Below are 27795 nucleotides of genomic sequence, written 5' to 3'. Positions count from 1 at the left end.
AAAGCACTTCAAGATATCAACTCTACAAAGCAGCAAATATCGGGCAAAAATCAAAATCAAGGTTACACTGCCGATATTTATTTGGACGACATTCAGACCGAAGACTAAAATTGTAAATAGAATTTAACTAATGTATTTATTTTGACATCAATTTCTAGGAAATCTTAAACAGTAAAAAAAAAATTGCACCAAAAACGTAAAAAAATGACAAAAAAAACTCCTAAAATGACCCTATTTATACTTATACTGGTTATATACAAAATTGAAAAATTGTAGCTATAATAATATAGTAATAATGTTAAAGATGACCAATCGAGAAAAGTTTAGTCGAATTTAAGTCCTTTCGATGATAAGTCTTTCTTTGCTTCTACGATTTGCTAAAAAATGAAAGAAAAAGGAATATGGTCTTGAGTATCTAATAAACGTTGGTAAAATATAGCGTATCCTGAAAATAGCGGAACAGAACCTATATATACCAAATGCCGTACACGTACACAAATGTACCGTACACGTTTTTCACATAAGACTTCGATGGAAAAAATGTTAAGAACAAGTTAAGAACATTTTAACGCTTTGCAGACTCTAAAACAGTCAATTTCTTAGGAAAATGGAAAAAAATACATAAAAGATGGGGAAAATAAGAACACGTTAAGAACATTTTTAGGCTTGAAACTCAAAAAGTTACAAACATCCGAAGGCTTCAAAAATGTTAGATGTTCTAATAAAAAAAAAACTTGTAGTTGGAAAAAGTCGAAAATTAACAAACGGAGGGGGAGGCATTTATCACATTTACCAAAACCAAAACGAAAATGTTTCAAACAAAGTCCATGGGGAAAAAATAAATTCAAAATATTAACAAGATGAAACAGTATGCTGGACGGTGAAAAAGAATGCGGCTATTATATTTTGATTTTTCCCGACATGTTTCAGACTCGGTCCGTAGCGTCCTCAAGGGAATCAGTATTAAGAAATTTCAAGATGAAGCAATATTAAGAATTCTGACCAAAAATTCATTCAAAATTGATCACTTGAAATTTAAAAGGGTTCATATTCAATTTCTAACCTTTTTGAGTTCTTCTGCCGCTTTTTCACAATCATTGAAAGTTGCAACTCGATATAAAATCACAAACACTGAATAGATCTAAAAGAGGTAGAGAAAAACATTTACAGATAATTCAATTATGTCTTCACGTTACATCTAAGATTTTTTAGAATAAAAATTGTTAGCACTTGTACTTTATTAAAGAATATACATCACGATTTAATATACGCTGAGATTGATTCAGTGAAATTATAGTTTCAAAGTTAAAGCGTTAAATGGATCAAATTAATTTTCGCGTGCACTTCTTTCGCAAATTGAGAATCTAAAATTTTCGCGCGTGGATTAAAGTTCGCAAATTAGCCTCTATTTTACCTAATTTCCTTTCATTTTCCTAGGGGTTTTTGACAAATACTCAGATTTTAAATATTTCGCGAGGAACTAAATTTCACGAAAATCGCGAAAATTAATCCACGTAAAGTTTTTTGAAAATTACTTACACCAAATAATCCAACAAGGATAATTGGAGACTGAAAAGAGAAAAAATGAATTGATTAGAAAATGTTCTATTTGAACTATACTATACTGCATGGAATGTGCATGGAAAAAGCGGAACAAAACAAAACTTATACAAATCAAAATCCTCGTCATTTACATGAAAATTTATGACCTAATTACTTAATATTTCCATTTAAAAACTAATTTTGATTACCCTGGGAATTTAATATATATTGATAAACAAAATCAATTTTATGCAATCGGACTTACTATTCTAAGCTCCGATGAGTATCGAGTTTTCAGAAATTTGACATAAAAAAAATCTATTCCACTTTTTTCTAGACTGACACACTGAACGGGCCTTGTGCAGAAATAATTAAACTTATTATATTACTTTAGATACCCAAAAGTCATTATTGCAGCAGATTCAAGAAAAATAAAAATATTTAAAAAAAAATCATAATACTTACAATAGCTACAACAAATTTTCCATTTTCAGTAAGACTTAATGGTAATGTTTCTGTGAGAGCTGTGACATAGAAAATTCCATAGATTGATAACAAAAATAACCATTGCATTAACTTAGTCATTTTTATTTATTTTTCTCTGAAGAAAAAAAAAGAAGCATACTTATTAAATCCTTTAAACGTGACCAAAGCAAAGTCTATCTTCTAAGAGAGATTGTACACAAAATTTTAAAGGAAACTTCCTTGGTATATATCTTATTGATTAAATTTTGAGACAGAAATACCTCTTTTTAAGAGCCCTCCCCCCTCCCAAGCAACACCCCTAATCACATCAGCACATCTTATTTTTTGCTGTCGCCATGCAGGAGAAAAACCCTAGTCTGGAAGGTTTCTTTCTAAAGCTGTTGAATTCCAGAAACAAACTAATTTTGAATTGCCGCCGCGTGAACTTCGCCACGTGAACAAGTTCACACTAAAACAACACGACTTGAAAGACTGACATCAATTGTTGTCAAAAGAAGCCAGTACATTGTTGTTTGTAAACATTTAAAACGAACTCTAGTTTTTTAAAATTTTATTTTCAACTGATGATTGTCTCCACAGCGTGAAACTATTAGTATTGAAATAAAACACGTTAACTTCATTCGATAATAGCATATATTTTTTATATATTATTTTGCCAAAAAAAGATACAGTGAGGGCCTGACCAATCAAAGCAGCAAAATTTCAAAACAAATGAATTACGCAGCTCAGCTCACAGCTCTACTCTACCATTTTTGTTTTGATTTAACTTTGTATTTTTTAAGGACCAGCCAGATCATTCATTTGAGGGCTATGCATGTTAGCCTCCACTGATGCAAGTTACCCAACTTCACGATACATTTTACAGCCTGCAAATTTTGTAAATCAGGTTTGTTTTGATTTAACTTTGTATTTTAATGACCAGCCAGGTCATGGATTTGCGGGCTATGCATGTTAGCCTCCACTGATGCAAGTTACCCGATTTCACGGTATATCTCCTAATCATAAAAGTGATGTCATGCATAATTATGTTTATACCATTGATCATCGTTTAATTTGATTCGGTGGATCTCTATCATCAAAAGTTAAAAGCTGAAAACCCACTCTTCCTAACCCCTCACAGGTAAAAACGCGTTTATTTACCTCCCAAACAATTTTATACACAACTGTGGATGGTGGAGCGCACATTTTCTAGGGCCATTTCTGTGGGAAGTTTAAATTAAGGTGTAGTACTTCAGCTCTGCTGCCATAATATAACCTGTTTCATCATACATAAAGGAAATAGAATTGTATTATTATTTTTGAGGTATTATTGCTTTTGAGTATATTATTATTATTTAGGGGCGACGTCCATATTCAAAGTCGCCATGCGAAACGGGAAAAGACCGTTAATGGGTAGGTATATCAGAATGTTGAGAGTTAGCTTTGACATTGATGACCAAAATGAAATTTCACTAAAAATTCCAAGGAAAAAATCAAAGACCGCTTACGGTAGCTCTCACTTCTTCGCTTTTTCCTTTAGCACGCTATCCAAAATCCTTTCCTGAGCAATATTTAGGGGTGATTTCAGAGTATAACATTCTTGCCTTGGGAGTTTTAAAGTTTTAAAAACAAATACCGTTTAAAAATTGTGATGGAATTCGGCCGTTGTAAACCTCCGAAAATGGCGACCTTTATAGCCGGCGGTTTGTTTTGATTTTAGCGGGAATGGAAACTTTGGTAAACTTTTGGTCAAATCATGAAAGACCGTTATAAAGGAGGTGGGTAGGTATGTTTTGAAAGTAAACGGTCTTTTCCCGTTACGCGTGGCAACTTTGACAGTCTGGGAAATCCTCTCAATTGCACGCTTATGTTCCGAGGGCGTAAGCGCGCAATTGCATGGTTATAATTTACGCCCGCTCCCCGCCCCGGTTGAAATTGCTTAGGGATTTCAAGGGGTTCAGAATTCTCTAATTCGGGCGAAGGCATGGTTTAACGGGCAATCCATTTTTACGGAATCTTCTTCTACTGTACTGTATACTACCTACAAAGACAAAGAGTCAGAGTTGGATTTTTTTAGCTAGGGACCCTAACTAGGCACTTTTAGGAGGGTAAAAAAAGAAGTGGCGAAAAGTGAAAAGCAATAAAATATAGATAGTTAACAACAACAATTCCTCTGAAATCCAGTTCTGATCTTGGTAAAACAAAGATAAAAAGATAAGTTCAAATGTTCAAAATAAGCAGAGATACCTTTGCTTCTTCTCGAAAAGAGTCTGCCTCGAATTTCATATACCAATCTGACTGTCTGATCCCACTCAATTTCAAGTAGAAATTCCACCACGTTCAAATTTGTTTTGTGTACCATGATTCAGTTTTTATCAGAGGTTTAGAAAAGGAGAAAATTTGAAAAGCGGTCATCGTTTCCAAGAGACCGGTTTCCGCGGAAGAAAAAATTTATCAAGGGAATTTCCCATAAGACAGATTTTAAAAAGCTGAGAAAGATTCTTAAAAATCAACTTCGAGCAAAATCGAAAATCTTATTTCTTCGGTGAATTTTTCCCAGCTTTTCTCCACTCGAATTCAACATGGCGGGGAAATGTGGGCATGATCATCGCCATGAAACCAAACCAGACGAACTTGGAAATCTCTACACTCTTTTCACTAAGATTGATTTGGAAAGAGTACAATGCTTGAATGAATGCTCAGAGGGATCGGGAAGAGTGGTTTTCAAACCATGGGACAAGAGACTAGATACAACACAGGTATTTCTTTAGTTTTTGAAATAAAATAATTTGAACTTTGAAAAAAAAATTTTTTATACAAGTTGTCCGATATGTACATATCTTTGTTCTATGCTTACTTTCCAACATTTACTATTTATACTGTAAACACACAAAGTGCAATATATTGATCGCACGTAAGCGCATCAAAACACCAGCTTTTCACTATAGAGAAAGTGTCTACTTTGCTTCTATTGTTTCATTTTCAAAACAAAGTTAAAACGCATGCGTATATTTTTATTTCATAAACTGTTAGTCGTTATTCATATTATACGCAAAACACAAAGAGAATGAATACACGTACCGACAACTGCTCTAACTTGGGACTATCTGACAAAAAACATTGGACAGCAATTCGGCCACCATTTCACTGAACCTCCAAAGTCATTTGATTTGAGTTAATGAACGACGTATTAAAAAATACACAATATTTCTCTTTTGCACCGAGTAGGCTTTTAAATTGAAATATGAAAGTTGTTCCGTAGTGGAACACACACGCAAATGTCCGGAACGAAGAAGACCAAATTAGTGGCAAAACGATGGAGCATTTGACGTCACTCGCACCGCAACTTACACACTTGTTATTTGTTAATCCCATCTAGCGATAGACAGCGGGCGTTCTCTAATTCCCCAATCGGCGTCATCCGGTCATTTTGAATGAAAACAAAAAATGGCGCGCTCAGTCAGGACCTCATTTCACTTTATCGATATTACGTAAACAGCAGTGTGCGCTAAATAATCTTGGTTTCGCTTTCGATTTCAAGCAAAGGTCTTAGCAACAGGGCGCGCGGACATAGCAACAGGGCTGGGTAGAAAATCTGAACATAGAATTCAAAAAAAATACCGATCATCGTATAGAGCACTTAAAAATACCCCCTTTCTATGTTTAGTTTGTTCTACCTTGGATTGTAACTGAAAATATCTTCAAAAAACCTTTGTCCGCTATCAGCCCGCGCGGTAATCTTTGCCCACTTCAATTCTTAGATAATGAATAAGAGAGGTGTGCTTAGCTAGGCCGTGCTCGCGGGCGATAAATTTATGTTTACTTATCTTGTATACTTTAGTGGTATTTATCCAATGAAAAGGATGTTGACAAAATATGCACGGCGCTGACAAAATATGCACGGCGCTGACAAAATATGCACGGCATTGATTATGACATCATTAAATATGTCAATGTCGATTCAACGCCCGTTAAAGAAAATAATTCGTAGATAGTTCTTTTTATCTTGAAATTTAGAAATACGAACAAAAAAAGAATCAAATTTAATATTTGTTTCCTATCTAGATTATATTAGCATTACAGAATACGGTAAATTTTCACGAAAAATATTTCGCGATGGTGGTACGCCCAATCGCGCCCACTGGAAAGTTCCAATTTTTAATTATCAGGAAATCGGGGAAACCGGTTCACCACGTGGATAAAATACGTACGGAATGAAACCTGACAGAAGGTTTTCAACCAGATTTATTGTGACATGTTATGACAGAAAGTATGATTGATAAACTTGGTGGAGTTATCAAAACAAATTTGTTGTCAAAGAGATTTAACAGTAAGTGAAAATACAGGCCAGATATCCAGTCCCATGTTTCAGCCAATGGTCTCAAGTTAGAGCAGTTGACGGTAGGTAGGGGGTGGTACAATCACTTTCGGTCGGGTGGGGTTGTGGATGGTAAAATTAGTCGTTCTTTTTTAATGTTGTGAAGTAGGCACTTTCTCCCCCCTCTTTTTTGAGTTTTGTCTCGTTTACCCAAACACTTTGCAAAGTGATGCAAACCAACAGTTCCCAAAAAGTGACAAAGCCTGGTATAACTTTCCTGGAAACACAGGCAAAAATGGGTTTGTTTACCTCCAGAGACCAAACGGTGAAGAGCACCAAAATAATTCGCATGCATCTTTTTTGCCAATTACGGACAGTTAGTGGAAGTACTTTGATTTTTGAAGCATCTTTATGTCACATAGAACAAAAGAAAATAGCAAATGAACAAAAGAATTACCCTTAGCCACCATTTCGCAACCATGGGGAAACGCAATTTTACGGAAATGGGTATCCTCATATCAAATAAAGCATCTTCCGAAAATTTTATTCTTACCCATAAATGCCAGTTTGCAGAGTATGCAAGGCTGCACTCGAGGAAAAATTCAGAAATACCAAGTTCCGCACTGGAAGAGCACAACTGATAAACTTTGGTCCAAACAACGTGCACCTATACCTTGGAATTTGGCCCAAAATGACAAAAAATTGCTAAAATTAGCTGCACTTGAGGAGAAAATAGCGGAACTCTGCCCTTGGGGTTAAAAGCCTGTCTTCACTTGCACCTAAAAATCTCAAATTTTGCACATGCACTCGACTTTTTCCGAGATTTTGAGCAAACACACTGCAAACTGGCATAAATGCAAAAATAAAAAATGAAGAAGGTTTCGTTTTCTGATCGTCTTTTTAATCTGCCATGAAATGTTATAAAATTCCTTATAGAAAGACACATTCTCCTGCAGAGAGGCTTCAAAAAGATGATGTAGAAAAAAGTTGTTAAAAAGTATGTCATTTTATCTTAACAATATTTAAGTTTTATGACTTGTTCTCGCTCGTTTGGTAGTAAAAAGAACATGCTTAAAATGAGGTACTTCCACTAATTGCTGGGAAAGGCGTATATAAAAAAAGAATTTTGAGCAAATTTGTGCCAAAAAGTGCCTAAAAATAGCTAGGGTTTTATTGGACTTTGTGTGAGATTGCTTCAATAGTTTTTCAGATTTTTTGCATAAAGATAGAAGGCAAAGGTCTTTCAGGAAAATTTTTTTAGCCGTAGACTTCAGATTTTCTTATTTGGGGAAATTCCCTTTTATCATTTTTAGGGAAAATTAGCATTTCTCGTGATTGCCTTGGTATTTTTTTCTGATTTTTTGCACAATGATGTAAAATGGTAATGTTCAAAATCTGATGGAGCCCGTTGAAAAAATAATATTATGGGCAAATTTGGGCCAAAAATGCCTAAAAATGGAGTTTTCTTGACTTTGTGTGAAATTGCTTCATTAGTTTTGTGGCGTTACAGGAATTGACGCTGTTTGTAACTTTGTTTGTAATCTTTGATTGATATTTTTGTTGATGTGATGTGTTCAAACTGTAGAAATAAATAACAAAGGTCTATGAGTGTTGTGTTTATAAAAAATAAGTCTAAGTTCAAAAATGAAAATGTCTGAATTCAATGAAAAAGTATAAGTCTGATTGAAAAATGAAAAAGTATAAGTCTGATTGAAAAATGAAAATAAAGGCTTGAATGAAATACTGAACCTATGAATCATGTCAAGGCAAGGCCCTAATCTAGCAGTGTGAACTGAAAGAACAAAACAAAATGGCTGCCTAAAAGCAAAAACAAGATGGCTGCCAAAGAACAAGAACAAGAAATGAAACCTACCAGGTAGCCAATATAAAAATGCTGTGAATGAATTGACTATTGATTGACTTGAGTTGAACATTGACACATTGAATTGAAATTTACTTTAAGGTTAGAGCCTTATGAATTATGATGCCATTATGGTCAGTCAGCATGACATGACACAAAATGGTAGCTCTGAGGTGTGACTGAAGTGAGGCCTTAAATAGACTGAGTTCACACTGTGACATGATACTGAAAATGAGGCCATGGAAACCAGGTGTGCCTAACATACTAAAATAAAATAAATGAATAAATATAGCCTAGTCTAGCTAGCCTAGCCTAATGGCACAATGAGATAAGTTACAGTGAGTATATAATAAATAAACACTATTTCCAAGGTGCAACAAATTTTTTGTTTCATGATTTATAAATTAAATTTTGTACTTTTTATTTTTGTTTTAGAAATATATTTTGATAAAAGTCACTTTACATTCCCCACCAAAAAGGGAAAAATTTAATTGACAAATTTCATGTCCACATTCTTAGCCATTTCGCCAAGCTCGACCATAAAATCACATTCATCAATAGGGTGAATAATAACAAGACCACGTACTGAACGATTCGTTTCTCGCATGATATCCTCGTTTTCGTTTCTGTATTGAATAACTGCTTTTCTCGGAAGCATGTCATCACCGAACTCCAGGCTTTTGATGATTCCATAGGTATATTGATTTGTTAACGTTGACTCTCGTTTGGTGAAAATTACAACATCACCGATATTGATTTTATCACTGTTGAACCATTTTGACTGTTTCATAAGTTTGGGCACATGAACTAGCAACCAAACTTCGAACCATGAGTTGTAGATTTTTTGATTTTCCTTCATTATTCTGGTTGGATTGTCGCAGAAAATGGTGTTGTCAGGGCATCGTTCGTTATTACGACCCAACAAGAGACGATTCGGGGTGATCAAATCTAGACATTCGAAATCTCCTGTAATGTCACCGATGGCAATAGGAAGATTATTGATTTGATTTGCGATACTTGAGCTGAGTGTTTCCCATTGTAGTATAGATAGGCGATGATTTTGAAGGCTCTTCTCAATTGATTGATTGAACTCCTTGATTTTACGTTCAACCTTTCCGTGCATGTTGTGTCCTTGAACAGGGCATGCATCAAAATCAATGTGTAGGTTCTGCATCAACTTGGATCTCAGGTCATGGAGATTGATACGCATCTCCTTGCATCCCTTCAGAAGTTGACTACCCTCATCGCACAATAGGCATTTTGGATAGCCATGGTCGCATGAAAATCTCGTGAATGCTTGTATGAAAGAGGTGGTTGAATAATCGTCCATGACTTTTATTTTGATTGCAGATGTAGCACAACAGCAAAATACTATAAGCCATATTTTGACGGTAGTACGTTTGTGACTTGGTGAAAATGACTGATACGGTCCAGACAGATCTAACTGTGTGTAGTAAAATGAGGGAGCAATGGTTAGATTGAAGGATGATACTGGTCCCATTGCCATCTCCACAGTGCGTTTAGCGAGGTATCGACATCTATGGCAATTTCTCTTGATGTGTTTGATGAGCAATCTCCCTTCGATGACATGAACTTTCTTCAGAACATACCGATGGGTTGTTTCGATGCCGGAATGCTTGACGGTGGAATGATTCCAGTGGATATCCATTGAGATGCTATACGCAATTGGTGAATATCTATCCAGCAATGGTACACAAAATGAATCGGTTGATAGATCCTTCATAATATCTGTGAATGCGCCAACAATCGATACACCTTTGCTTGGAAGAATTCTGCCTGTGTAGATTAAGATCCCATTTTTGTCGGTTGAAATCTTCTCATACTTTGATTTGGAAGTGAAATGACGTACTTCATCTGATCCCTTTCTGTAGTAGTACATCTCAGCATCTGTGATTTCTTCATTGGTCAGAATAATGCTGTTCTTCTGTGATGATACATTCTGTGATGATACAATCTCTGATTTGTCTCGAGCTCGCTTGACAAAATTTCTTACAAAACGGATAACGTAAGCCATGATTCTGATAACAACTGTAAATTTGTGTTTCATTGGATCCAGAAGGTACATGGAATATTCATACCGTTTCTTCATTTCATTGAGAATGCTTTCGGATGTGAAGGAGACATAATGGAATGACTTCTCCTTTTGAACTTCTGATTGTTGCTGGGCTGTTAGCTTCAACTGGTCAGCAGATTGTGTTGGAAATTGAGATGATGGCAACCGCATCCATGGTAATCCATTGATCCAATTTGAAGATTGGTCAACATCCTTGATTTGAGCTCCTGGTCTTGTACCAAGATCAGCAATGTTGTCGTTCGATTGAATGTAGGCCCACTGGTCCTTTGATGAAAAACGATTGATTTCAATGACACGGTTCCGGACCCATTCCTTCAATGGCTTTTGATCGTTACTGATCCAATGTAATGCGATTTGACTGTCTGTAAACTTCTTGGATGATACAACAAGTCCTTTGAATGATCTTTTGACGATTTCACTTGTGTATGCATTCAATAACGCAGCATACAACTCAGCTCTTGGTAATGATGTCTTTTGAACAGTTCTTGTGCGTGAGAAGACAAGTTGACAGGAATGAGAGCCATCTTTGAGACCGAATCGTGCATAGATACTAACACATACCAAGCTTTGACTTGCATCCCCAAAATCCAGAGTTTCGATTTGCATATCGACAGCATCCTTGGGTACGATTGATCGTTTGAAGCGGATGGATCCAATTTCTTGCATTGTTTCAAAATGATTGAGCCATACTTGTCGCAGCTCGTTGGGCAGGACATCATCCCATTGAAGTTGTCGTAGGTTTAGTTGTTGGAGGTCTAACTTCATTGCAGCCACAAGAGGTGCGATCTTGCCAGTGAGGTCGTAGATCTCTGCAACCTTTGAGATACATTGACGGCGTGTGAGTTTTTCAGGAATGATATTCAATCGATCTTGATTCTTCTTGCCTCTTGTCTTTTTGGAGAAGTTCAGTTCAGAAATGTTAAGTGATACCTCATCTGTCTTTGGATACCATTTCAATCCTCCAACGATAATTGATTCACCATCATCAGTGAGGTCTGGTAGCGGATCTTCGCCAGTGAAAGTGACTCCTTTGAGACGGAAGCCTCCATGACCGATGACATATTCAAATTCATCTGCACGCTGATGGGCGATCTTGATTGATTCTTCTCCTGTTAGACAATCATCGACATAAACATCTTCATTGACGATGCGATAAACTTCAGGATATTGATCTTGAAATAAGTAGGCAATCTGACGAAGTCCTCGCTCCGCTTGATTTCCGCTGGATCTGATTCCATAGATTAGTGTTTTGATCACTTTTTCCATTGGTGTCTTTGATGAGTCAAGTTCTTGGTGCCAAATATAACGCTGATAGCACCAATGGTCTGGGTTGAGGTGGATGGTGTTGTACATCTTGCATACATCGGTATGTATGCCAATTTTATGAGTTGACCAGCGTAGAAGTACTTCTTGCAGCTTGTTTAGATTGTTGCTTCCTTTGGCAAGGCAGTCGTTTAAGCTGTAACCAGATGCAGTAGGGAAGGAAGCATCGAATACAATACGACATGGTGTGCTGAGCGAAGTTGATTTCCAAACTGCACGCCATGGGATGAAGTTTTGAATTGAGTTTGCGTGAAGTGATTGACGGATGTCTTCTGATAAGTTGCTGACATAATCCACAAAGCCCATGCTCTGTAGCTTTGCTTCAGACTTCAGGATATCTTCCTTGTCTTTAGAGTTGCGGTCAAGTTTCCTCAGCTGCTGGTAGTAGATCTTCTGTGCGATTGATTTGTTTGGGGTGAGCTTGACATCAGCCTCTTCGATGAATGGCAGTTTTGCTGTGATGGTCTGATTGTTGGTATCAATTGTGATGGAAGAATTGATGATTTCTTGTTCTATCTCCTCCCTGATGCTGATTGCTTCTTGATGGCTTGATTGCTTGCAGTCCTTGCAGCTTCTACAATTGACACAACGATAGGTTATTTCTGAGCCAACTGATTCTGATGTGTCAAAATGCTTTCCTGGATGAGAAGGCAGGACAGATAATGATACGTCAGGATCAAAATTTGAACCAGAGTTGTACAATCGGAGTTGGCTGGTGAAGAATGCTGAAGCTCCTGGTTTGTCAGCAAAGAAACACCGATGGATGCTGGTAAAGATAGGATGCGGACCTCCTATCACTCCTCTACCACCGTTGACGTTCTTGAATGGAGATTCGTAAATTGCTAAGCCAGAATGAAGTTGATGTATCATCTTAGGGTGATAACGTAAATAACGCATACCGATCATGAGGTGCACTTCTCCTCCAACTACTGATGATGGGATGGGAAGTGTCTTTGAATCTCGACCAGAGGTTTGATATGATCTTTGGATGTCTTGAAATGGTTCATCGAGTGTGTAGTGTGGGAAGACAGCAGTGATTTCTTCCATACATGTGCCAGACATTGATGCCATTTGACCATTGTGCATGGGTATCTTGACATTGTACGTACCATAGGTCGAGTGAGTTGTGGTGTTACCAACACCACTGATTTCGATGGATCGAGATGATTCTTGAATAGCCAGCGGTCCGAGAGATTTCACTGCAGAGTGCTTGACAATGAAATCAAAGCAGCCATTGTCGAAGAAGATTGTATATTGACGATTGTTGATCAGGATTGATTGAAATAAGAAGATACCTTGAGGAACGTCAACATCATTTATTGGGTTTGATTTGAAGCAGGCATTCATGAATGACAGGCTGATCTCCTTGGCAAATGTTGGTAGCCGCAGACTTCTAGTGCAACGTTCCTTGTACTTCTGCAAAACATCTTTGTTGGCTTGAGTGTCCTTATGTTCTTCGCATACAAGAACATGTCTTCTTGGGATGTCATTGTCGTGGGATTGATGTGGACAAACAAAATCGTGTTGGCAGCGTCCCTCTTTGTGTTTGCCAGTTGATATGTCAGCCCCTGGATAGAGGCATTGGAAGCAGTAGCCTTTCCCTTTGAGTAGTGAAAGACGTTTGGCTGGTGTCAGTTCCACGAATTGCTTGCAGGTGTGGTACTGGATGAGTCGTGTTCCTTTTGGTCCAGATGTTGATATGTGATCTGTTGATCCATCGGCTGAGTTGCAGATGGTGCATGTTGTGATTGATGGTGATGGCGGGTTGGAATTGTATCCTCCTCGTCGATTTGTTTTGGATGAATCTTGCTTAGACTTTGATTGGTCTGATGGTGGTCTTTTTGACGAGGATTCTGATGGACCCATGATGATCACCTTTTGTTGTTGTAGCTTCAGTTCTTTCTCTAGGAATTCGACCAATCTCTTCCATATGACGTGAGGTGAGGTGCTTTCATCCATTGTTGATAACCATCTTGATAGGCGAGAATCTCCGAGTAGTGCGTAGATGCGTTGAATACCGTCCCCATAGTAGAGGTATTCCTGGATGTTGTGAGTATCTGCGATGAGAATGAGATCTTTGATGAGGTTGATGACTTTGCTCAATGCGAACGCAATATTGTCTGCGCCCTTGATCTTTGAAATATTGTCGATGGTGTTGAGTTGATTCAACTTCCTAGTCAGTAGATGTTTAACGTCTCCGTAGGCAAATTGAAGTTGTCCCCAGATACTCTCGATATCGGTAAGACTTTTGACCATGCTCAGAGCAGGGTCTTTGAGATAGTTGTTTTTGAGCAAGTCAGGTAGCAAATGTCGAGGTGTAGATCTCTCATGAAGCTTAACAAAGTTTGATTTGAACGTATAAAAATCGATACTGGAATCACTTGAGCCGGAAAATTTTTCGAGGCGAATGTTCAGTTTTGATTCAGTAAAAGACTTGACTTTGTAGACGTCACGGTCTTTCACAAGTTTGAGAAGTTGAGTGGTGTAGCTTGACTTGGATTTCAGCAATGAATCGTATTGTTCACCAAGGTCCTTAATTTCAGTTACGTCCTTGGTTTCTGAGACTGGTGTTTGAAGAATAGATTCATACCTCTCTGCAGCTTTGTCGACTTTCTCAGCTTTTGATGATAGTTCAGCTTTTAACTGGATAAGTTCATTGTCAGTTAAATCATTAAAGGTAATATCAAAATCCTTTTTAAGTTCATTTATAGTTCTTTTCAACTCACTGATTGCAAAACGTCTGGATTGCTCCTTGAAATTGGTGACGTCCAGAGTGGGTTGAATTGATTTGATATCTGGTTTGAGGTTCTTTGAATCCTTGAAGTATTCCTTGATTGCAAGTAGGGTGGCATTAATCTCATGTAATAATTCAGGGTTGCTTTTGGCTTTCTTCAAGATCCCATCAAGACGGTATAATTTATTTCGTAGGGCTTGAAGTCGCTGGATGGTGACTGAGATGTGATCTGCATTTTCGGCAATGATGGGATTTTCATCGATCAGGTCAAGTGCTTCATGCATTAAAACGTGTGCATCTAGTTCTGTATCTTCTATGGAACGAGACGATTGATTAATTGATTGAGAACTTGTGTTTGGGTTAGACGACTCATCGGGTTGAGACATTTCGTCGTTTGAAGTTGGCGTCAAATAGACTCTTTGACCGGTTGAGTTGAGTTGTGAGTAGTCAATGCGCTTGATAGTGCGTCTTGACCGGTTGGTTGACATGTAAATCGTTGAAACGTTGGTAACTGTTCAATGCGTTCTGTTTGAATGTGGCGTTACAGGAATTGACGCTGTTTGTAACTTTGTTTGTAATCTTTGATTGATTTTTGATGTGATGTGTTCAAACTGTAGAAATAAATAACAAAGGTCTATGAGTGTTGTGTTTATAAAAATAAGTCTAAGTTCAAAAATGAAAATGTCTGAATTCAATGAAAAAGTATAAGTCTGATTGAAAAATGAAAAAGTATAAGTCTGATTGAAAAATGAAAATAAAGGCTTGAATGAAATACTGAACCTATGAATCATGTCAAGGCAAGGCCCTAATCTATCAGTGTGAACTGAAAGAACAAAACAAAATGGCTGCCTAAAAGCAAAAACAAGATGGCTGCCAAAGAACAAGAACAAGAAATGAAACCTACCAGGTAGCCAATATAAAAATGCTGTGAATGAATTGACTATTGATTGACTTGAGTTGAACATTGACACATTGAATTGAAATTTACTTTAAGGTTAGAGCCTTATGAATTATGATGCCATTATGGTCAGTCAGCATGACATGACACAAAATGGTAGCTCTGAGGTGTGACTGAAGTGAGGCCTTAAATAGACTGAGTTCACACTGTGACATGATACTGAAAATGAGGCCATGGAAACCAGGTGTGCCTAACATACTAAAATAAAATAAATGAATAAATATAGCCTAGTCTAGCTAGCCTAGCCTAATGGCACAATGAGATAAGTTACAGTGAGTATATAATAAATAAACACTATTTCCAAGGTGCAACAAATTTTTTGTTTCATGATTTATAAATTAAATTTTGTACTTTTTATTTTTGTTTTAGAAATATATTTTGATAAAAGTCACTTTACAAGTTTTTTCTGATTTTTTAAATAATTATGCAAATTGGTAATCCTTACAGATCCTTAAAATGTGAGAATTCAAGATTTTCAAAAGAAAAAAGTTTTAACATTTAAGCAAATTTGGGCCAATTTTGGATTTGTGGAAGTTGTTTCATTCAAGTTTATCTTTCAACGTGAAACAAGTTGCATCATGTTTTCAAGCTTACACATCTCTATGCTATGCTGTTATCTTTTCTTTTTTATTTTTAAAGCATTTTGATTTTGACTCAGCATGTTTCCAACTAGCTATATCTAGTAGGTCCATTCAGCATGGTCAGTGTTGCAAATAAGGAAATTTCATTTGGCCGGTAATTTTTTGAGCATAGAGAATGATTTGAGCATTTAGAAAATTTTGTCTAAAATAACCTTTAGATTGGCTAAAAACCTATTTTAATTCAAAATCTATTACCTTATTAATTTGAAGAGCTATTAAGCATTTATCTAAGCCTCTAGTCTTCAAATTTTAACCGGACAATATGAAAAAACTGAGCTTCAGAATGGCAAATGGTAGAAACTACGAAATGACCGGTATTTACCGGTCACCAGGCATTATTTGCAGCACTGATGATGCTTGTTTCTGTAAAAAGGAAAATTATTTTTTGTTCCCTCTCATCAGTTCTAATAAGTTTGTTTTTAGTTATTCCCGTCAAAGCTCATGTGATATTCTTTATCGCAATTACCCGCTTCAATTGAATTTTCACTATGCACCCTTAAAAGTAATTGAGTTTTAGAAAAACAATAACAGACAGTGTTATTTATTTGGCGACGAATTGCCCTTTAAAGTCGGATAACAGTATCTTTTTTCAAAAGAAGTGATTGTTAAATTGCATTCTTGTTGTCCTTTCAATGATTTGTTTTGTTCAACTTTGATGGGGAATATTGTAAACCTTGGATTTTTCCAATAGCAGTTATCTAGGGCATCAGAATTTAGAAAGCGTAGTCAAATTTAAAACCTCTCATTGGACTTTTCCAGAAAAAAACCGTATACCCCCTGTTGAGGAGGCCCATTTCCGTTCCAAAGGGGTAAGGTTTGATATGTGGCAGAATTCCATAGGGAGATACAAAAATAACTGGAATTCCATGGGTGTACCTTTTTAAATCCTTCTAAAATTCAAAATTCCAGAGGGGTTTAAAAAAGCCCATTGTGAGAAATTTTATCCCATTTGTAGACGCAAGTAATTATACCGTTAGTAATTTGTTATTCAATGAACTGTCATGTCTGAGTAAAATCATTAATTATTATAAATGAAAAAGGTTTTACAACTAATGATAATAACAGTAATAGCACGATGAGTTATTTTTTCTTATTTGGCGCGTCTTCAAAAAGAGCAATTAATCGTTAATTGCATCCTGTAGAGAGCAATTAATCGTTAATCACACTCTTCAATACCGCGCCAATGTTGATTTTAATGTGTTTTTTTATCGAACGTTTATAATTAATTTTGTGAGAAAGAAAATCCATAAACAACAATAAAAGAAAAACATAAAGAGAAGAGAAAAATATAAAACTTTCAGTGTAATTTACATTTCTAACGGGGAAAAGTAGTGAAACACATTGTGCGATTAGCTCGTAATCACATGATAACGAGTGCAATTTGAAAATAATTGCAATAGTGATTTTTTTGTTGTTAATTTTCCGAGCCCAAAAGGACGAGGAAAATTCGAACCAAAAAAATCACGAGTGCAATTTTCGAATTGTACGAGTTATTATGTAATAATATACTAATTATTGGTAAGTCATAGGGATACTGTTAATTTTACTTTTGATTTAATTCCCATATTAGTACTTTCACAATGCAGGATATGATCATCTTATCTTTAGAGTTTAGAATTAAATTTATATATAGAGATACTGATAACTTTGTATTATTTTTATTTGAACCAATCATAACATACAATAAATACATGGCATTATTTTTTACTTTTAGCTTGTTGAGAGTGACTGTGATGAGGAACTACTTTTCAATATTCCGTAAGTTTTTATTTCTGTAAGTGCTTCATTTATGAATTTCAAAAAAGCATAATGTTCAAATTCAAATTATTTGTCAAATTGATTCTTTGACGTAACAAATTGTCTTTTATCTTTCAATCTAATTTGTTGTATCAAAAAAAATTTTTCCAATCTTGTTTACATTTTTAAATTTTATGAATAGTTTTACAGGATCAGTGAAGCTGAAAGGAATCATTGTCGTGGGTGGCGAAGATTCCTATCATCCATCAAAAATGAGAATTTTCAAAAACAGACCAAACATGACTTTTGATGATGCTAGTGGAAAAGCGGACCAAGAATTTGACATGCAACCTGATCATAAAGGTGTTTTGGAATATATACCAACTATTGCAAGGTTTGCTAATGTAGAACATTTGAGCATTCACTTTCCTACTAATTTTGGCGAAGAGACATCAAAAGTTTATTATATAGGATTAAAAGGAGACTTCATGAAAGCACATAAACATGGTGTAACAATATGTAATTACGAGGCTAAAGCAAATCCAGCTGATCACAAATCTGCTGATTATAACCCAGCCTCTCATTCTGTAAATTAGGGATTTATTTATTACATCTGGATTTTTTGTTTTGTACTTACAGTAAATGCTTTATTACAGTCTTCAGCTGTGTTGTGATGCCCAGCTTTGGGGCATATTCCTTGTTTGGAAAATTTATTTATATTTTGAAATTTTTTATATTGGGTGACCCGCACTCTATTAGAGTGTATAAAGGTTTGATATCTAGCAAGTCGATATGATATCTGATGTATTCTTTTTGGACCTACCGGGAGGTCCTTTAATTTGACCGTTGTCCGTTCGTCTGTTACAAGCTTTTCTCGGGATTGGCTCATTAGTTTTTTTTTATTTTTTGCACAATGATACAAAATAGCAATGCCTTAAAAGTGACGGAGCCCGATTTTTGAAAAAAAAATGTTGGGGGCAAATTTGGGCTGATTTGGGCCAAAAACTACCTAAAATAAGGTTTTTTGGACTTTGTGCAAAATTGCTTCATTAGTTTTTCCTGATTTTTGGCAGAAAGATGGAGAGCAAGATTCTCTAAAAAGTGACTGAAGCAGTTTTTTTCGGGAAATTTTTTTTGGCCGTAAAAATCTGTTGTTCTTATTTGGGGAAATTCCCTTATGTCATTTTTAGGGAAAAAGAGCGTTTCTGGCGATTGGATCGATATTTTTTTCTGATTTTTTGTACTTTGATGTAATGTGGTAATATTTAAAATCTGATGAAGTCCGATTTTCAAAAAATAATTTTTTTGGCGCAAATTTGGGCCAAAATGTGCCTAAAAATGGGGTTTTCTGGTGTGAAATTGCTTCATTAGTTTTTTCAAATTTTTTTGGACAAAGATAAAAGGCAAGTATCTCTAAAACGTAACTCAAGCTGTTTTTTCCGGAAATAATTTTTTGGCTGTAAAAATCGGATTTTCTTATTTGGGGAAACTCCCTTTTGTCCTATTTAGGGAAAATGAGCATTTCTCGAGATTGGCTTGGTGTTTTTTTCTTATTTTTTGCATAGTGCTATAAATGGTAATATTTAATTTCTGATGGAGCTTGATTTTCGAAAAAATAATTTTTTGAGCAAATTTGGGCAGAAAAGTGCCTATATTCAAGCTGCTCATTACACTTTCTTACTCTCTTGCTATTTGTCCTATTGTTATCTGATTTTGATCACCAGGTAGGTCCGTTCAGCATGTTGCTTGTTTAAATTTGAACCATAGTTAAAAGCATCAAGTCAAAATTCATTTTTCGATTCTGTAGGGCAAAAAATGATAATTTTATTTTTTCCTTCAGGTTAGAAAAATGAGTATTGTAGATTCAGAAACCAAAAATTATCTTTCAAATGTTGTATCTGCATTCTCTCCTGGTATACGTTATGCTTGTGCATATGGATCAGGTGTATTCAAACAAAGTGGGCACCAGTCTATCAAAGATAATATGATTGATTTCATATTTGTTGTAAATGATGCATTTTCATGGCACCAACAAACCCTGAAAAAATACCCTGACCATTATTCCATAGTCAAACGCCTTGGACCAAAAGGGCTTTCTGATTATCAAAGAAGTTTTGGAGCTGGTGTATTTTTTAATACATGTGTTGAATTTGATGATCGCTTAATTAAGTATGGTATCATTGATATGGAAATGTTTGTTGATGATTTACTGGAATGGAAAGACCTGTATATAGCTGGTAGGCTTCACAAACCAGTTTACACTTTGAAAGGTTTGGATAACCCTCTTATTGAAAAACCGTTTTCAGCAAATCTTAAATCAGCTGTTTTGACCTCCATATTCTTATTGGATGAGAAATGTTCAATGGAAGAGTTATTCATCAAGATTGCCAGTCTCTCCTACACGGGTGATCCAAGGATGATTGTGGGAGAAGATAAAGGAAAAGTGAGAAACATTGTGACCCCTAACATAGAAAAATTTCATACTCTCTACGACCCTATTTTGAAAAATATATCTAATATTAATGTGAACAATTCTTCTATCATACAAGATATGGACCCACTTCAAAGATTTGAGCTTTTACAAGAACTTCCTAAGAATTTGAATACATTAGTTCTTAGAAACTTGAATCTAAATAACAAAGCAAAGGACTTTCAGAAACGATTTATTGATTTGTCAAATGAGAAAATCAAAGAATCATTTGCCAAAGCTGTTAGTGATATTGTCAGAAGTTCAAGTACAACACAGACTATCAAAAACTCAACTACGGCCGGTGTCCAAAAATCACTTTATTACGGTGGCCAGAAAATGAAAAAGATGTTCAAAGGATTGATTAGAAAATGATTGTTGATGATATAATTTTAAGGAGAATGCTTTAAACAAAGATTTTGTAATTATTTTGTTATATAAATTAGAATAATTTTGAATGCTTTTTTTACACTTACGTCAGCTGGTAATGGACCAAGCTCTTCAAAATTCCTTATTTATTCATTGAATATTTCGATATGTTTTTACTTTAACTTTTCTACACAATCTAAAAAACTTGCATACAAGACTCAATTTTAATATTAGACTCGGTTATATTGGAAATTATACTTTGATGATGGAAATGTTCCAAAATATATGAGATTGAGAAAATTGAGTAATTAGGTATTTGATTAAGAGTTTGATAGGTGTGCCTCATTTTCTACAATATTTTACATTTTACAGAAGAAGAAAGGCAAACTTGGCTTATATCTTTTTAAATCTTTCAATGGCTCAAAAGTTCAGCTTTTAAAGTCAAAATTGATTCCAAAGTACATCAAAGAGGGGGTGTCAAATTGAGCATTTCTAACATTTTACACTAATTACATTTTTTAGATTTACTGATCTTTTACTTTCCATCTAATACCTATATAATTCAGCCTGGATCATTAATTTTACCATAGAAGTCCTTGAAATAATGAAAACAACAGTTTTTAATAAAAATGAAATAAAATTTAATTCACATCACAGGTACACAGCTATACATCAAACTTTTGAAGTTTTTTTGAGTCACTCAGAAGGCAAAATAACAAAGCTAAAAATTCTAATCTTATCTTAAAATCTAATACTTTGCATTTGAATTTCAAACACTTTAAAGTCGAATACCTGTCAATTTTATTTAGAAAATACAAATTGATATAATTAATTGAAATTAACGCAGATTTGGAATAATTAGGAAAAAATGGTGAATGTTGATATTTGTGGTATTGATGTCGATTTTCCATTTGAACCCTACGATTGTCAAAAGAAATACATGGAAAAAGTCATTCAATGCTTACAAAAGGTAATTCATTTTCACTTGTATCCAATAAGGTATGTAAGTCTCGAGTTACATAATTATAGAAGTAAACGTTTTATTTGCGTAAAGGATTGCCTCTACAGATTTGAATGTTCGCCTATAATGACGAAAATTGCGTAACTTACCCAAACATGAAAATCCTTTTTCCTTTCAATATAGTGCAATAAAACATGTTTTAGGATAAGTGAACATTCTCAGGTAGCATTATGCATATTAGAGTTATCTACCCAAACATTTATATTTTCAAATTATTGGTACACCTTTTTCCCATGATATTACTGATTTATAATTGAATAAGTTTTAATATGTTGGATAGGAATCTTATAAAAATATGGTCCTTGATAAATTGTTGTACTATAAATACTGGGCCTGGTAACAAGCCTTTACAAATTTTATTAATTGTGTTTTGTATATAGACCTTTTCATAAATTACATCACGAACATCACTTACCTCGTATTCAAACAATTTCCAAGGTGATCAAATCCCTTGAGACATTAAATGATTTTTATATGAATAGAAAGTAGTTGCAATAAAATTTGATGGCAATAAGGCAATAATTTCAAAACGAGGCAAGTGATGTTTGTGACGTAATTTATGAAAAGGTCTATATGTATTACATAGGGGTTCAATGGTGTTTTGGAGTCACCCACTGGTACTGGAAAAACACTTTGTTTACTATGTGCCACACTTGCCTGGAGAGAAACTTATGCTGCAAGGTTGCAATTGGAGAGAGTTGGGACCATTAAAAACAAAGCTTTTGAACAGGAATTAGGATCACTGTTGAATGATGCAGCTGGAGGATTGAATCCTGAAGGATCATGGACGAGAGGTTTTTTAATTTTGTTTGTATTTTAGCTGATGGCCTGGTGTTAGTGCAGAATATTTGGCTACTTCTTCTTGTAAAGTTATTATTTTCCTTGCATTTTAATAGATTTACAATCAAAGCAGAACGGAACTTAATGCAAATTACTTTTTTTGAATCTTTTCATACTTTTGTTTTCTAACTTTACAGGCTTTGCAGATATTCCAAAGATCATTTATGCATCACGCACTCACTCACAGATTTCACAAGCTGTTTCTGAACTCAAAAATACAAGATATACGTATGATAATCCAGAAATAGTCTGTACCCCCTATATTGAGGAGGTGTGACCCCCAAAATAGAACTTCTCAAGAAAGGGTGTACAAATTACTTCTGGAATAACCCAATAAACTATTTCATATCTTTCGAACAGTGAAGTTTAAAAAATTTGGCTCTTAGTTCTATTTAAACAGCATTACTTTCGAGGAAAAATGTAATATTTCAAAATAATATCTCGTTGGAATAATTATGATTTAAACCTTAAATATTTTTCAAAAAATGTAAAAATCCACAGGTTTTACACTATAAAGGCAGGAAAATCCATCATAATTAATTTTCTTTATGTTGGTTTATATTATAGCCTAGCACGATTGAAGTTGAATTAAAAAAAATTGTAATATACTTTACTTTTAAATGTAACCAATTTTGTTACCCTAGACCAAAGATTTGTGTACTTGGGTCACGTGATCAGATGTGCATCAATTCTGAAGTGATGAAAGAAGAAAACCACAATGGAAAAGTAAGACTCTGTAGAGGTAAAGCATTAGGCTAGATTATCCAAGCTCTTCAGTCAAAGAATCCATAGAAGTTTCAAACACCTCACCAAAAAGTCGAAAGAATTCTAGCATTTGACTAAAAATTGACCAGTTTGTCAGGCACATAATCATATAACCATGTCACTCTTTCAGCCCCCAAAAAGGAAGATTTGAAAATTGAAATTAAGGGTGAGGTTCTCTCTCTTTTACCCTCTTTTAGTCACTTTCCATTATAATTGATGTAGTCAAAAACTTATTTTATTTCAAAAATATTCTGATGTCCGTTTTACAATATGAAATTTTTGGTCACTTTTAAGGTACACATGTGCAGGTCAAAAGTTTCAAACAAAACATGTTTTTACTATAACAATATTGAAGGTGAGGATTCAGAAATTTTAATTTATTTTCCAGCCAATTTATTGTTATACCCAGAAACACACTGTTATGAGTCAATATTCTCAGGTGTCTAATAAAAAAGGCGGGTTGATTGGGATGAACAAGGGAAAACTCTTCAAATTTTGATTAAGGAGGGGGGGCCTAAATGTCAGGGGACTTGAAATTGTCCTTCTAGATACCCTCTTAAAACCTCCAATTTGCTTTATTTTTGTCCTAGCGCGCTTGATAAATTTTATCCATTTTGTAATTTGTTTATAGGGGCGTACGCACACACTAAGGGGGGGGAGGGGTAAAAGGAAAATGTGCGAACGCAGAGAAAAAATTTTCATAGCCCTCTTTAGCTTTTTTTTTGTTGACTTTTACGCTTCTTATACGCATCAAGGAAAAGAAAAAGTTTCTTAATAAACATTGGGTTTCATATGTGAAGTAAAGGTCCGAACAAAACAATTTGAATTCGAAATTTTCTTCAACCGAGGGGGAGGGTTTGAATGAAAAAATACGTACTTAGGGGGTATAGTTATTTGCGTACAGGGGGGAGGGGGTACTCGGTTTTCGACATTTTACTATATGGACGGCCCCATATATTATATGGTATGCAAAAGTTCTCATCCAACTATATTATCTTCTCTCTTTAGCTTCCAAAACTGTCATTCCAAACGAAATTATGGATATAGAAGATTTGGTTAACCTGGGCAATGAAAAACGGTTTGTCTCCCATAACTTAATCATTTCTTTTCTTAAAGGGACATAAAAGTACTGACGAAATTTGTAAACAAACCGTATGCAGCGGGATACAAAATCAAAACAAATATGGCTGATTTTGATTGTTTCAATTGTTTTACAAGTTTGTTTTGTACACATGATTTTAATTGTTCTCTTTAATGACACCTTGAATCGCGCAATGTTTAAATTTTGCTACTTTTATGTCCCTTTAACATGTTAATGCATAGTTGTACAGAATGTAGTCCAAAATGATAAAAATAATTTCCTCGCAATTTATATACATAACAGTAATTTATCTTCTTTTGATTTTTCATTCAGATTTTGTCCATATTACATGTCACGAGAATTGAGGAAAGAAGCAGATCTCATTTTCATGCCTTATAACTACGTCTTAGATTTCAAGGTTAAAATATCTACATTGTCTTTTTATTTTATTTTCTGCTCTCGTCATCATCCACGGAAAAAGTGGTGCTGACAATCCCTTTCTAGTGGATCCTTTTTTTTTGAAGAAACCTAGTTCTAGTTCTTTGAAGGTTTTGAAAAGTAGAGATAATCAAAAATTGAAACATGAACCTGCATGAACATATTTACACATTGTATACCTTCATGCATATGATAAATGTTTTGTTTCCATTCTTTACTTAGGCAAGATCAGCGCACAGTATTGACCTCACAAATACCATCATCTTGTTAGACGAAGCACATAATGTCGTACGTTGTTTTTATTTTTGACAATTCTCAAGTTATAACCCTAATAATGCTTTTAATAGAAGACCTGGTCTCATAGTTCGTTCCCCCTTTTCGCACCCCCTTTCGCCCCCCCTTTCTTAAGAGGGGGGGGGGGGGTGACACCTTCCGAAAAGTTTAAGAAGGGGGGCACAGAAATTTTCATGAAAAAGGAGGGGATAGCAAGGAAAGGGTGGATAGTTTAAGAAGGGGGGCATACATGTATGTTGTAGATTATTTTCAAGCACAGGTTATGAAATTTGGTCTTCATGAAAGGAAGTTTTCTATTAGAGTAGTCTGAGTCAAAAAGAAGAAAGAAGTTTATTATTTCGCTTTCTCTCTAAGATATTTCACCATATATTTGTTAGTTATATTTGTCCAAAATCCTTGGGGGATAGGCATTTTTAAAGGTTAGGGGGGTGCCAAGAAAGGGGGGGGGGTCATTTAAGAAGGGGGATCTGACCCCTTTCCACACTATGGGCCTGGATTCAAGCCTCTAAATCGGTGTATAGTCAGAGATTTATTATTTTAAAATGGATATAATTTTTAACCCATTAGTTCACTAATGCTGACAAATTACTCAAAATCATAAGATTCACTTTTGATAATCTTTCATCCCATAGGAAGGTGTGTGTGAGTCGAATGCTTCTTTTGATCTGACATCATTTGATTTGGCGAGTTGTATCGAAGATTGCCAACAATGTGTTGAATTACTAATGCAAGCTGAAGAAGATAACACAGTGTTAGATGAAGGTACCATGAAGGGGTTGAAGGGAACATTGATGAAAACTTCCCAATAATTCTCATATTTCATCCATTTTGCGCCACTCCCCAATGAGCGCCTTCCAAAGAGCGCCCGAGCACTTATTTCGGAAACACTGTAATGATTTCCCTGCTGAATGTATCTTTTAATAAAATGCTTATGTCATGAATGAGCCCTTCCTTTTGTCTCAAAACGATTACCAAGGTAACTGCCTCTTTATAGCTTCCCCATCATTTTTTAATGGGTATAGAATGCACCTCTTAGAAAATCCCTCTAAGAATTGTAAACTTTCTTTTCGCTTTGTAGTGTTAATTTTCAATTCTTTTTGTAGCATCGGTAACTGATTTGACAGCCGAAGATGCTTCACATATGAAATGTAAGTTGTTTTTTTTACCAACAAATTCCCATAAACATTTTTATTTTGCCAACACTTGATTTAAATTGATTTAAAGAGAGCGCATTTTTTTTGCATCGTACCCATCTGCATTTCCTGATTAAATATTGTGGCAGATACCCCCCCCCTAATATCAATGTTGACAGGTCTGAAGCATGCCACCGGACCCACAAAATCCTCTCATCAACAAGTTTTTAGGGGGGATTTTCTAAGAAATGGTCAGAATTTTAATCACAGATTGTAGATGAATAGAGAACTCACTTTCCTCATTTGTTGGATATTGAGATCGCTTTTTGTTTTTTTTTAACGAAGGTATATAATACGATCAACGTTTACGGTATATAGTTTTTGGTGACTTCAGCAAGAGTTTTTTTAATTCTTGTGTGTTTTATTTTCAAAATTTCAGCAATATTTTTGAAAATCGAAACAATGATATTGAATGTTCCTCTGAAAGATGGCAGTGCCACTAAAAGTGCAACGTAAGCATTGTTTTTTTATTGAACAGGTTGTTTTCCACATTTTTGCATCTGATTGATTTAATGTCCGAAAGCAATACATAATCTATTCAAAGAAAGTGTCTTGTACAAATTCTTAAAATGGTTAGGTAGAAGTAGTTCTTTCACTCCAACTTTTGCAAGGTTTTCAGACCCACATGTCACTATAGAATAATGAGGTTCTTAACTTTTTAGATTTCTCTTTGATGAGCTGAGCAAACTGAAAGTCAACGAACAATCTAAAGACCAGATTCTGGATTCGCTTGACAAAATCACTGGTGTATTAACAGGAACAAGTATAGTTCAAACAATGTTAAGCATAAAGTTATCTATGTGTTTAAAAGTGTTAAAACATCTCTTTTAACCCTTTGTCCATCATCATTCCCTAAACGACGAAAATTTTTGAGTAGTAAATACTTATATGACCAAATTTTTTTTGCTGTTACTAGCTACTTTTATTTGACAAATCAGCCCTCAAGGACAAATCTCAGTCAAATTGAACGAGCCAATCGGTCAATATGTGATTTTATCAAAAGTTTCATTCTGGTCAGTGAAATATTTTACAAATCATCTCCAATTACCCATAATTTCAAGGCCATGGCATACTTGTCAGTCTATGAGATTATCCTAGTAAGTAAAGGAAGATGATCAGGATTGAGAATTCATATCTCGTCATCACTTTCAACCTTTCCCATCTACTATTTTTAGAATCGAAAGCTTTTAAAGGGAAGAATTATGCGTTGGATAAGTTTGGAACTGTTCTAAGGGTAAATTGTAAACCTTTCTCATTATAGCCTGTCAATATCAATTTTTACTACCCCTCTGGTTAATTGATAAGAAAAGGTTTATACGTTTCCATTTGTTCTATTTTATTACTAATCAAGTATGAAATGAAACTCGTTAACGATCGTGAAGGTAGATTATAATGCTCCTAACCTCTTCCTTGTTGTTGAGTTGAAAGCCCCGAAGGGACTAGGGAAATGAAACCACTTATTTCTTACGCGTGAGCCGTGTAGTTTGCACACAAACGCCAGATTGAAAGTAAAATCTATCGCAATATTTCAAAAAATGACGCCTGAAAGGACTAGGGCCTTTAAACTCGATGTTCTTTTGTCGTCTTGTTCTTTTCTATCGTCTTGGTTGTCAAGTAAGTCTAGACTGAGTACCATTTCACTACCCGACTACC

General features: G+C 35.2%; 5 protein-coding genes across 5 annotated transcripts in view; 3 read left to right on the top strand and 2 right to left on the bottom strand.

Moving 5' to 3' along the window:
* Positions 1 to 117: 117 nt before the first annotated feature.
* Positions 118 to 2169, bottom strand: LOC136797678 (dolichol-phosphate mannosyltransferase subunit 3-like). Its single transcript, XM_067054265.1, has 4 exons — positions 2008 to 2169; positions 1540 to 1569; positions 1064 to 1141; positions 118 to 377 (listed from the first exon to the last, which is right to left on the bottom strand). Exons 1-4 carry the CDS (start codon positions 2125 to 2127, stop codon positions 324 to 326), a joined length of 282 nt encoding a protein of 93 aa, XP_066910366.1. The 5' UTR covers positions 2128 to 2169; the 3' UTR covers positions 118 to 323.
* A 2370-nt stretch (positions 2170 to 4539) lies between these two features.
* Positions 4540 to 18387, top strand: LOC136797677 (PITH domain-containing protein GA19395-like). Its single transcript, XM_067054264.1, has 3 exons — positions 4540 to 4766; positions 17652 to 17695; positions 17877 to 18387. Exons 1-3 carry the CDS (start codon positions 4590 to 4592, stop codon positions 18268 to 18270), a joined length of 615 nt encoding a protein of 204 aa, XP_066910365.1. The 5' UTR covers positions 4540 to 4589; the 3' UTR covers positions 18271 to 18387.
* LOC136797675 (uncharacterized) lies at positions 7863 to 9443 on the bottom strand. Its single transcript, XM_067054262.1, has 2 exons — positions 8199 to 9443; positions 7863 to 7904 (listed from the first exon to the last, which is right to left on the bottom strand). The coding sequence occupies exon 1, from the start codon at positions 9394 to 9396 to the stop codon at positions 8674 to 8676; it is 723 nt and encodes a 240-aa protein (XP_066910363.1). The 5' UTR covers positions 9397 to 9443; the 3' UTR covers positions 7863 to 7904; positions 8199 to 8673.
* A 1049-nt stretch (positions 18388 to 19436) lies between the features above and the next one.
* On the top strand, positions 19437 to 20906 carry LOC136797676 (phosphatidate cytidylyltransferase, mitochondrial-like). The gene has a single exon (XM_067054263.1). It carries the CDS (start codon positions 19524 to 19526, stop codon positions 20514 to 20516), a length of 993 nt encoding a protein of 330 aa, XP_066910364.1. The 5' UTR covers positions 19437 to 19523; the 3' UTR covers positions 20517 to 20906.
* A 411-nt stretch (positions 20907 to 21317) lies between these two features.
* Positions 21318 to 27795, top strand: part of LOC136797671 (regulator of telomere elongation helicase 1-like) — a 39551-nt gene continuing 33073 nt past the window's right edge. Inside the window, exons 1-13 of the mRNA XM_067054259.1 lie at positions 21318 to 21480; positions 22118 to 22325; positions 22509 to 22599; positions 23016 to 23097; positions 23431 to 23491; positions 24145 to 24214; positions 24551 to 24635; positions 24878 to 24943; positions 25582 to 25711; positions 26053 to 26097; positions 26522 to 26594; positions 26805 to 26905; positions 27318 to 27376. Coding sequence (XP_066910360.1) covers positions 21379 to 21480; positions 22118 to 22325; positions 22509 to 22599; positions 23016 to 23097; positions 23431 to 23491; positions 24145 to 24214; positions 24551 to 24635; positions 24878 to 24943; positions 25582 to 25711; positions 26053 to 26097; positions 26522 to 26594; positions 26805 to 26905; positions 27318 to 27376 — 1173 coding nt within the window. The 5' untranslated portion in view covers positions 21318 to 21378. The remainder of the gene's footprint in view (positions 21481 to 22117; positions 22326 to 22508; positions 22600 to 23015; positions 23098 to 23430; positions 23492 to 24144; positions 24215 to 24550; positions 24636 to 24877; positions 24944 to 25581; positions 25712 to 26052; positions 26098 to 26521; positions 26595 to 26804; positions 26906 to 27317; positions 27377 to 27795) is intronic.

This window comes from Clytia hemisphaerica, unplaced genomic scaffold, assembly GCF_902728285.1.
Source record: "Clytia hemisphaerica strain Z4C2 unplaced genomic scaffold, Clytia hemisphaerica genome assembly, whole genome shotgun sequence".
NCBI lineage: Eukaryota > Metazoa > Cnidaria > Hydrozoa > Leptothecata > Clytiidae > Clytia > Clytia hemisphaerica.
This window is presented reverse-complemented; position numbering and strand designations above follow the sequence as displayed.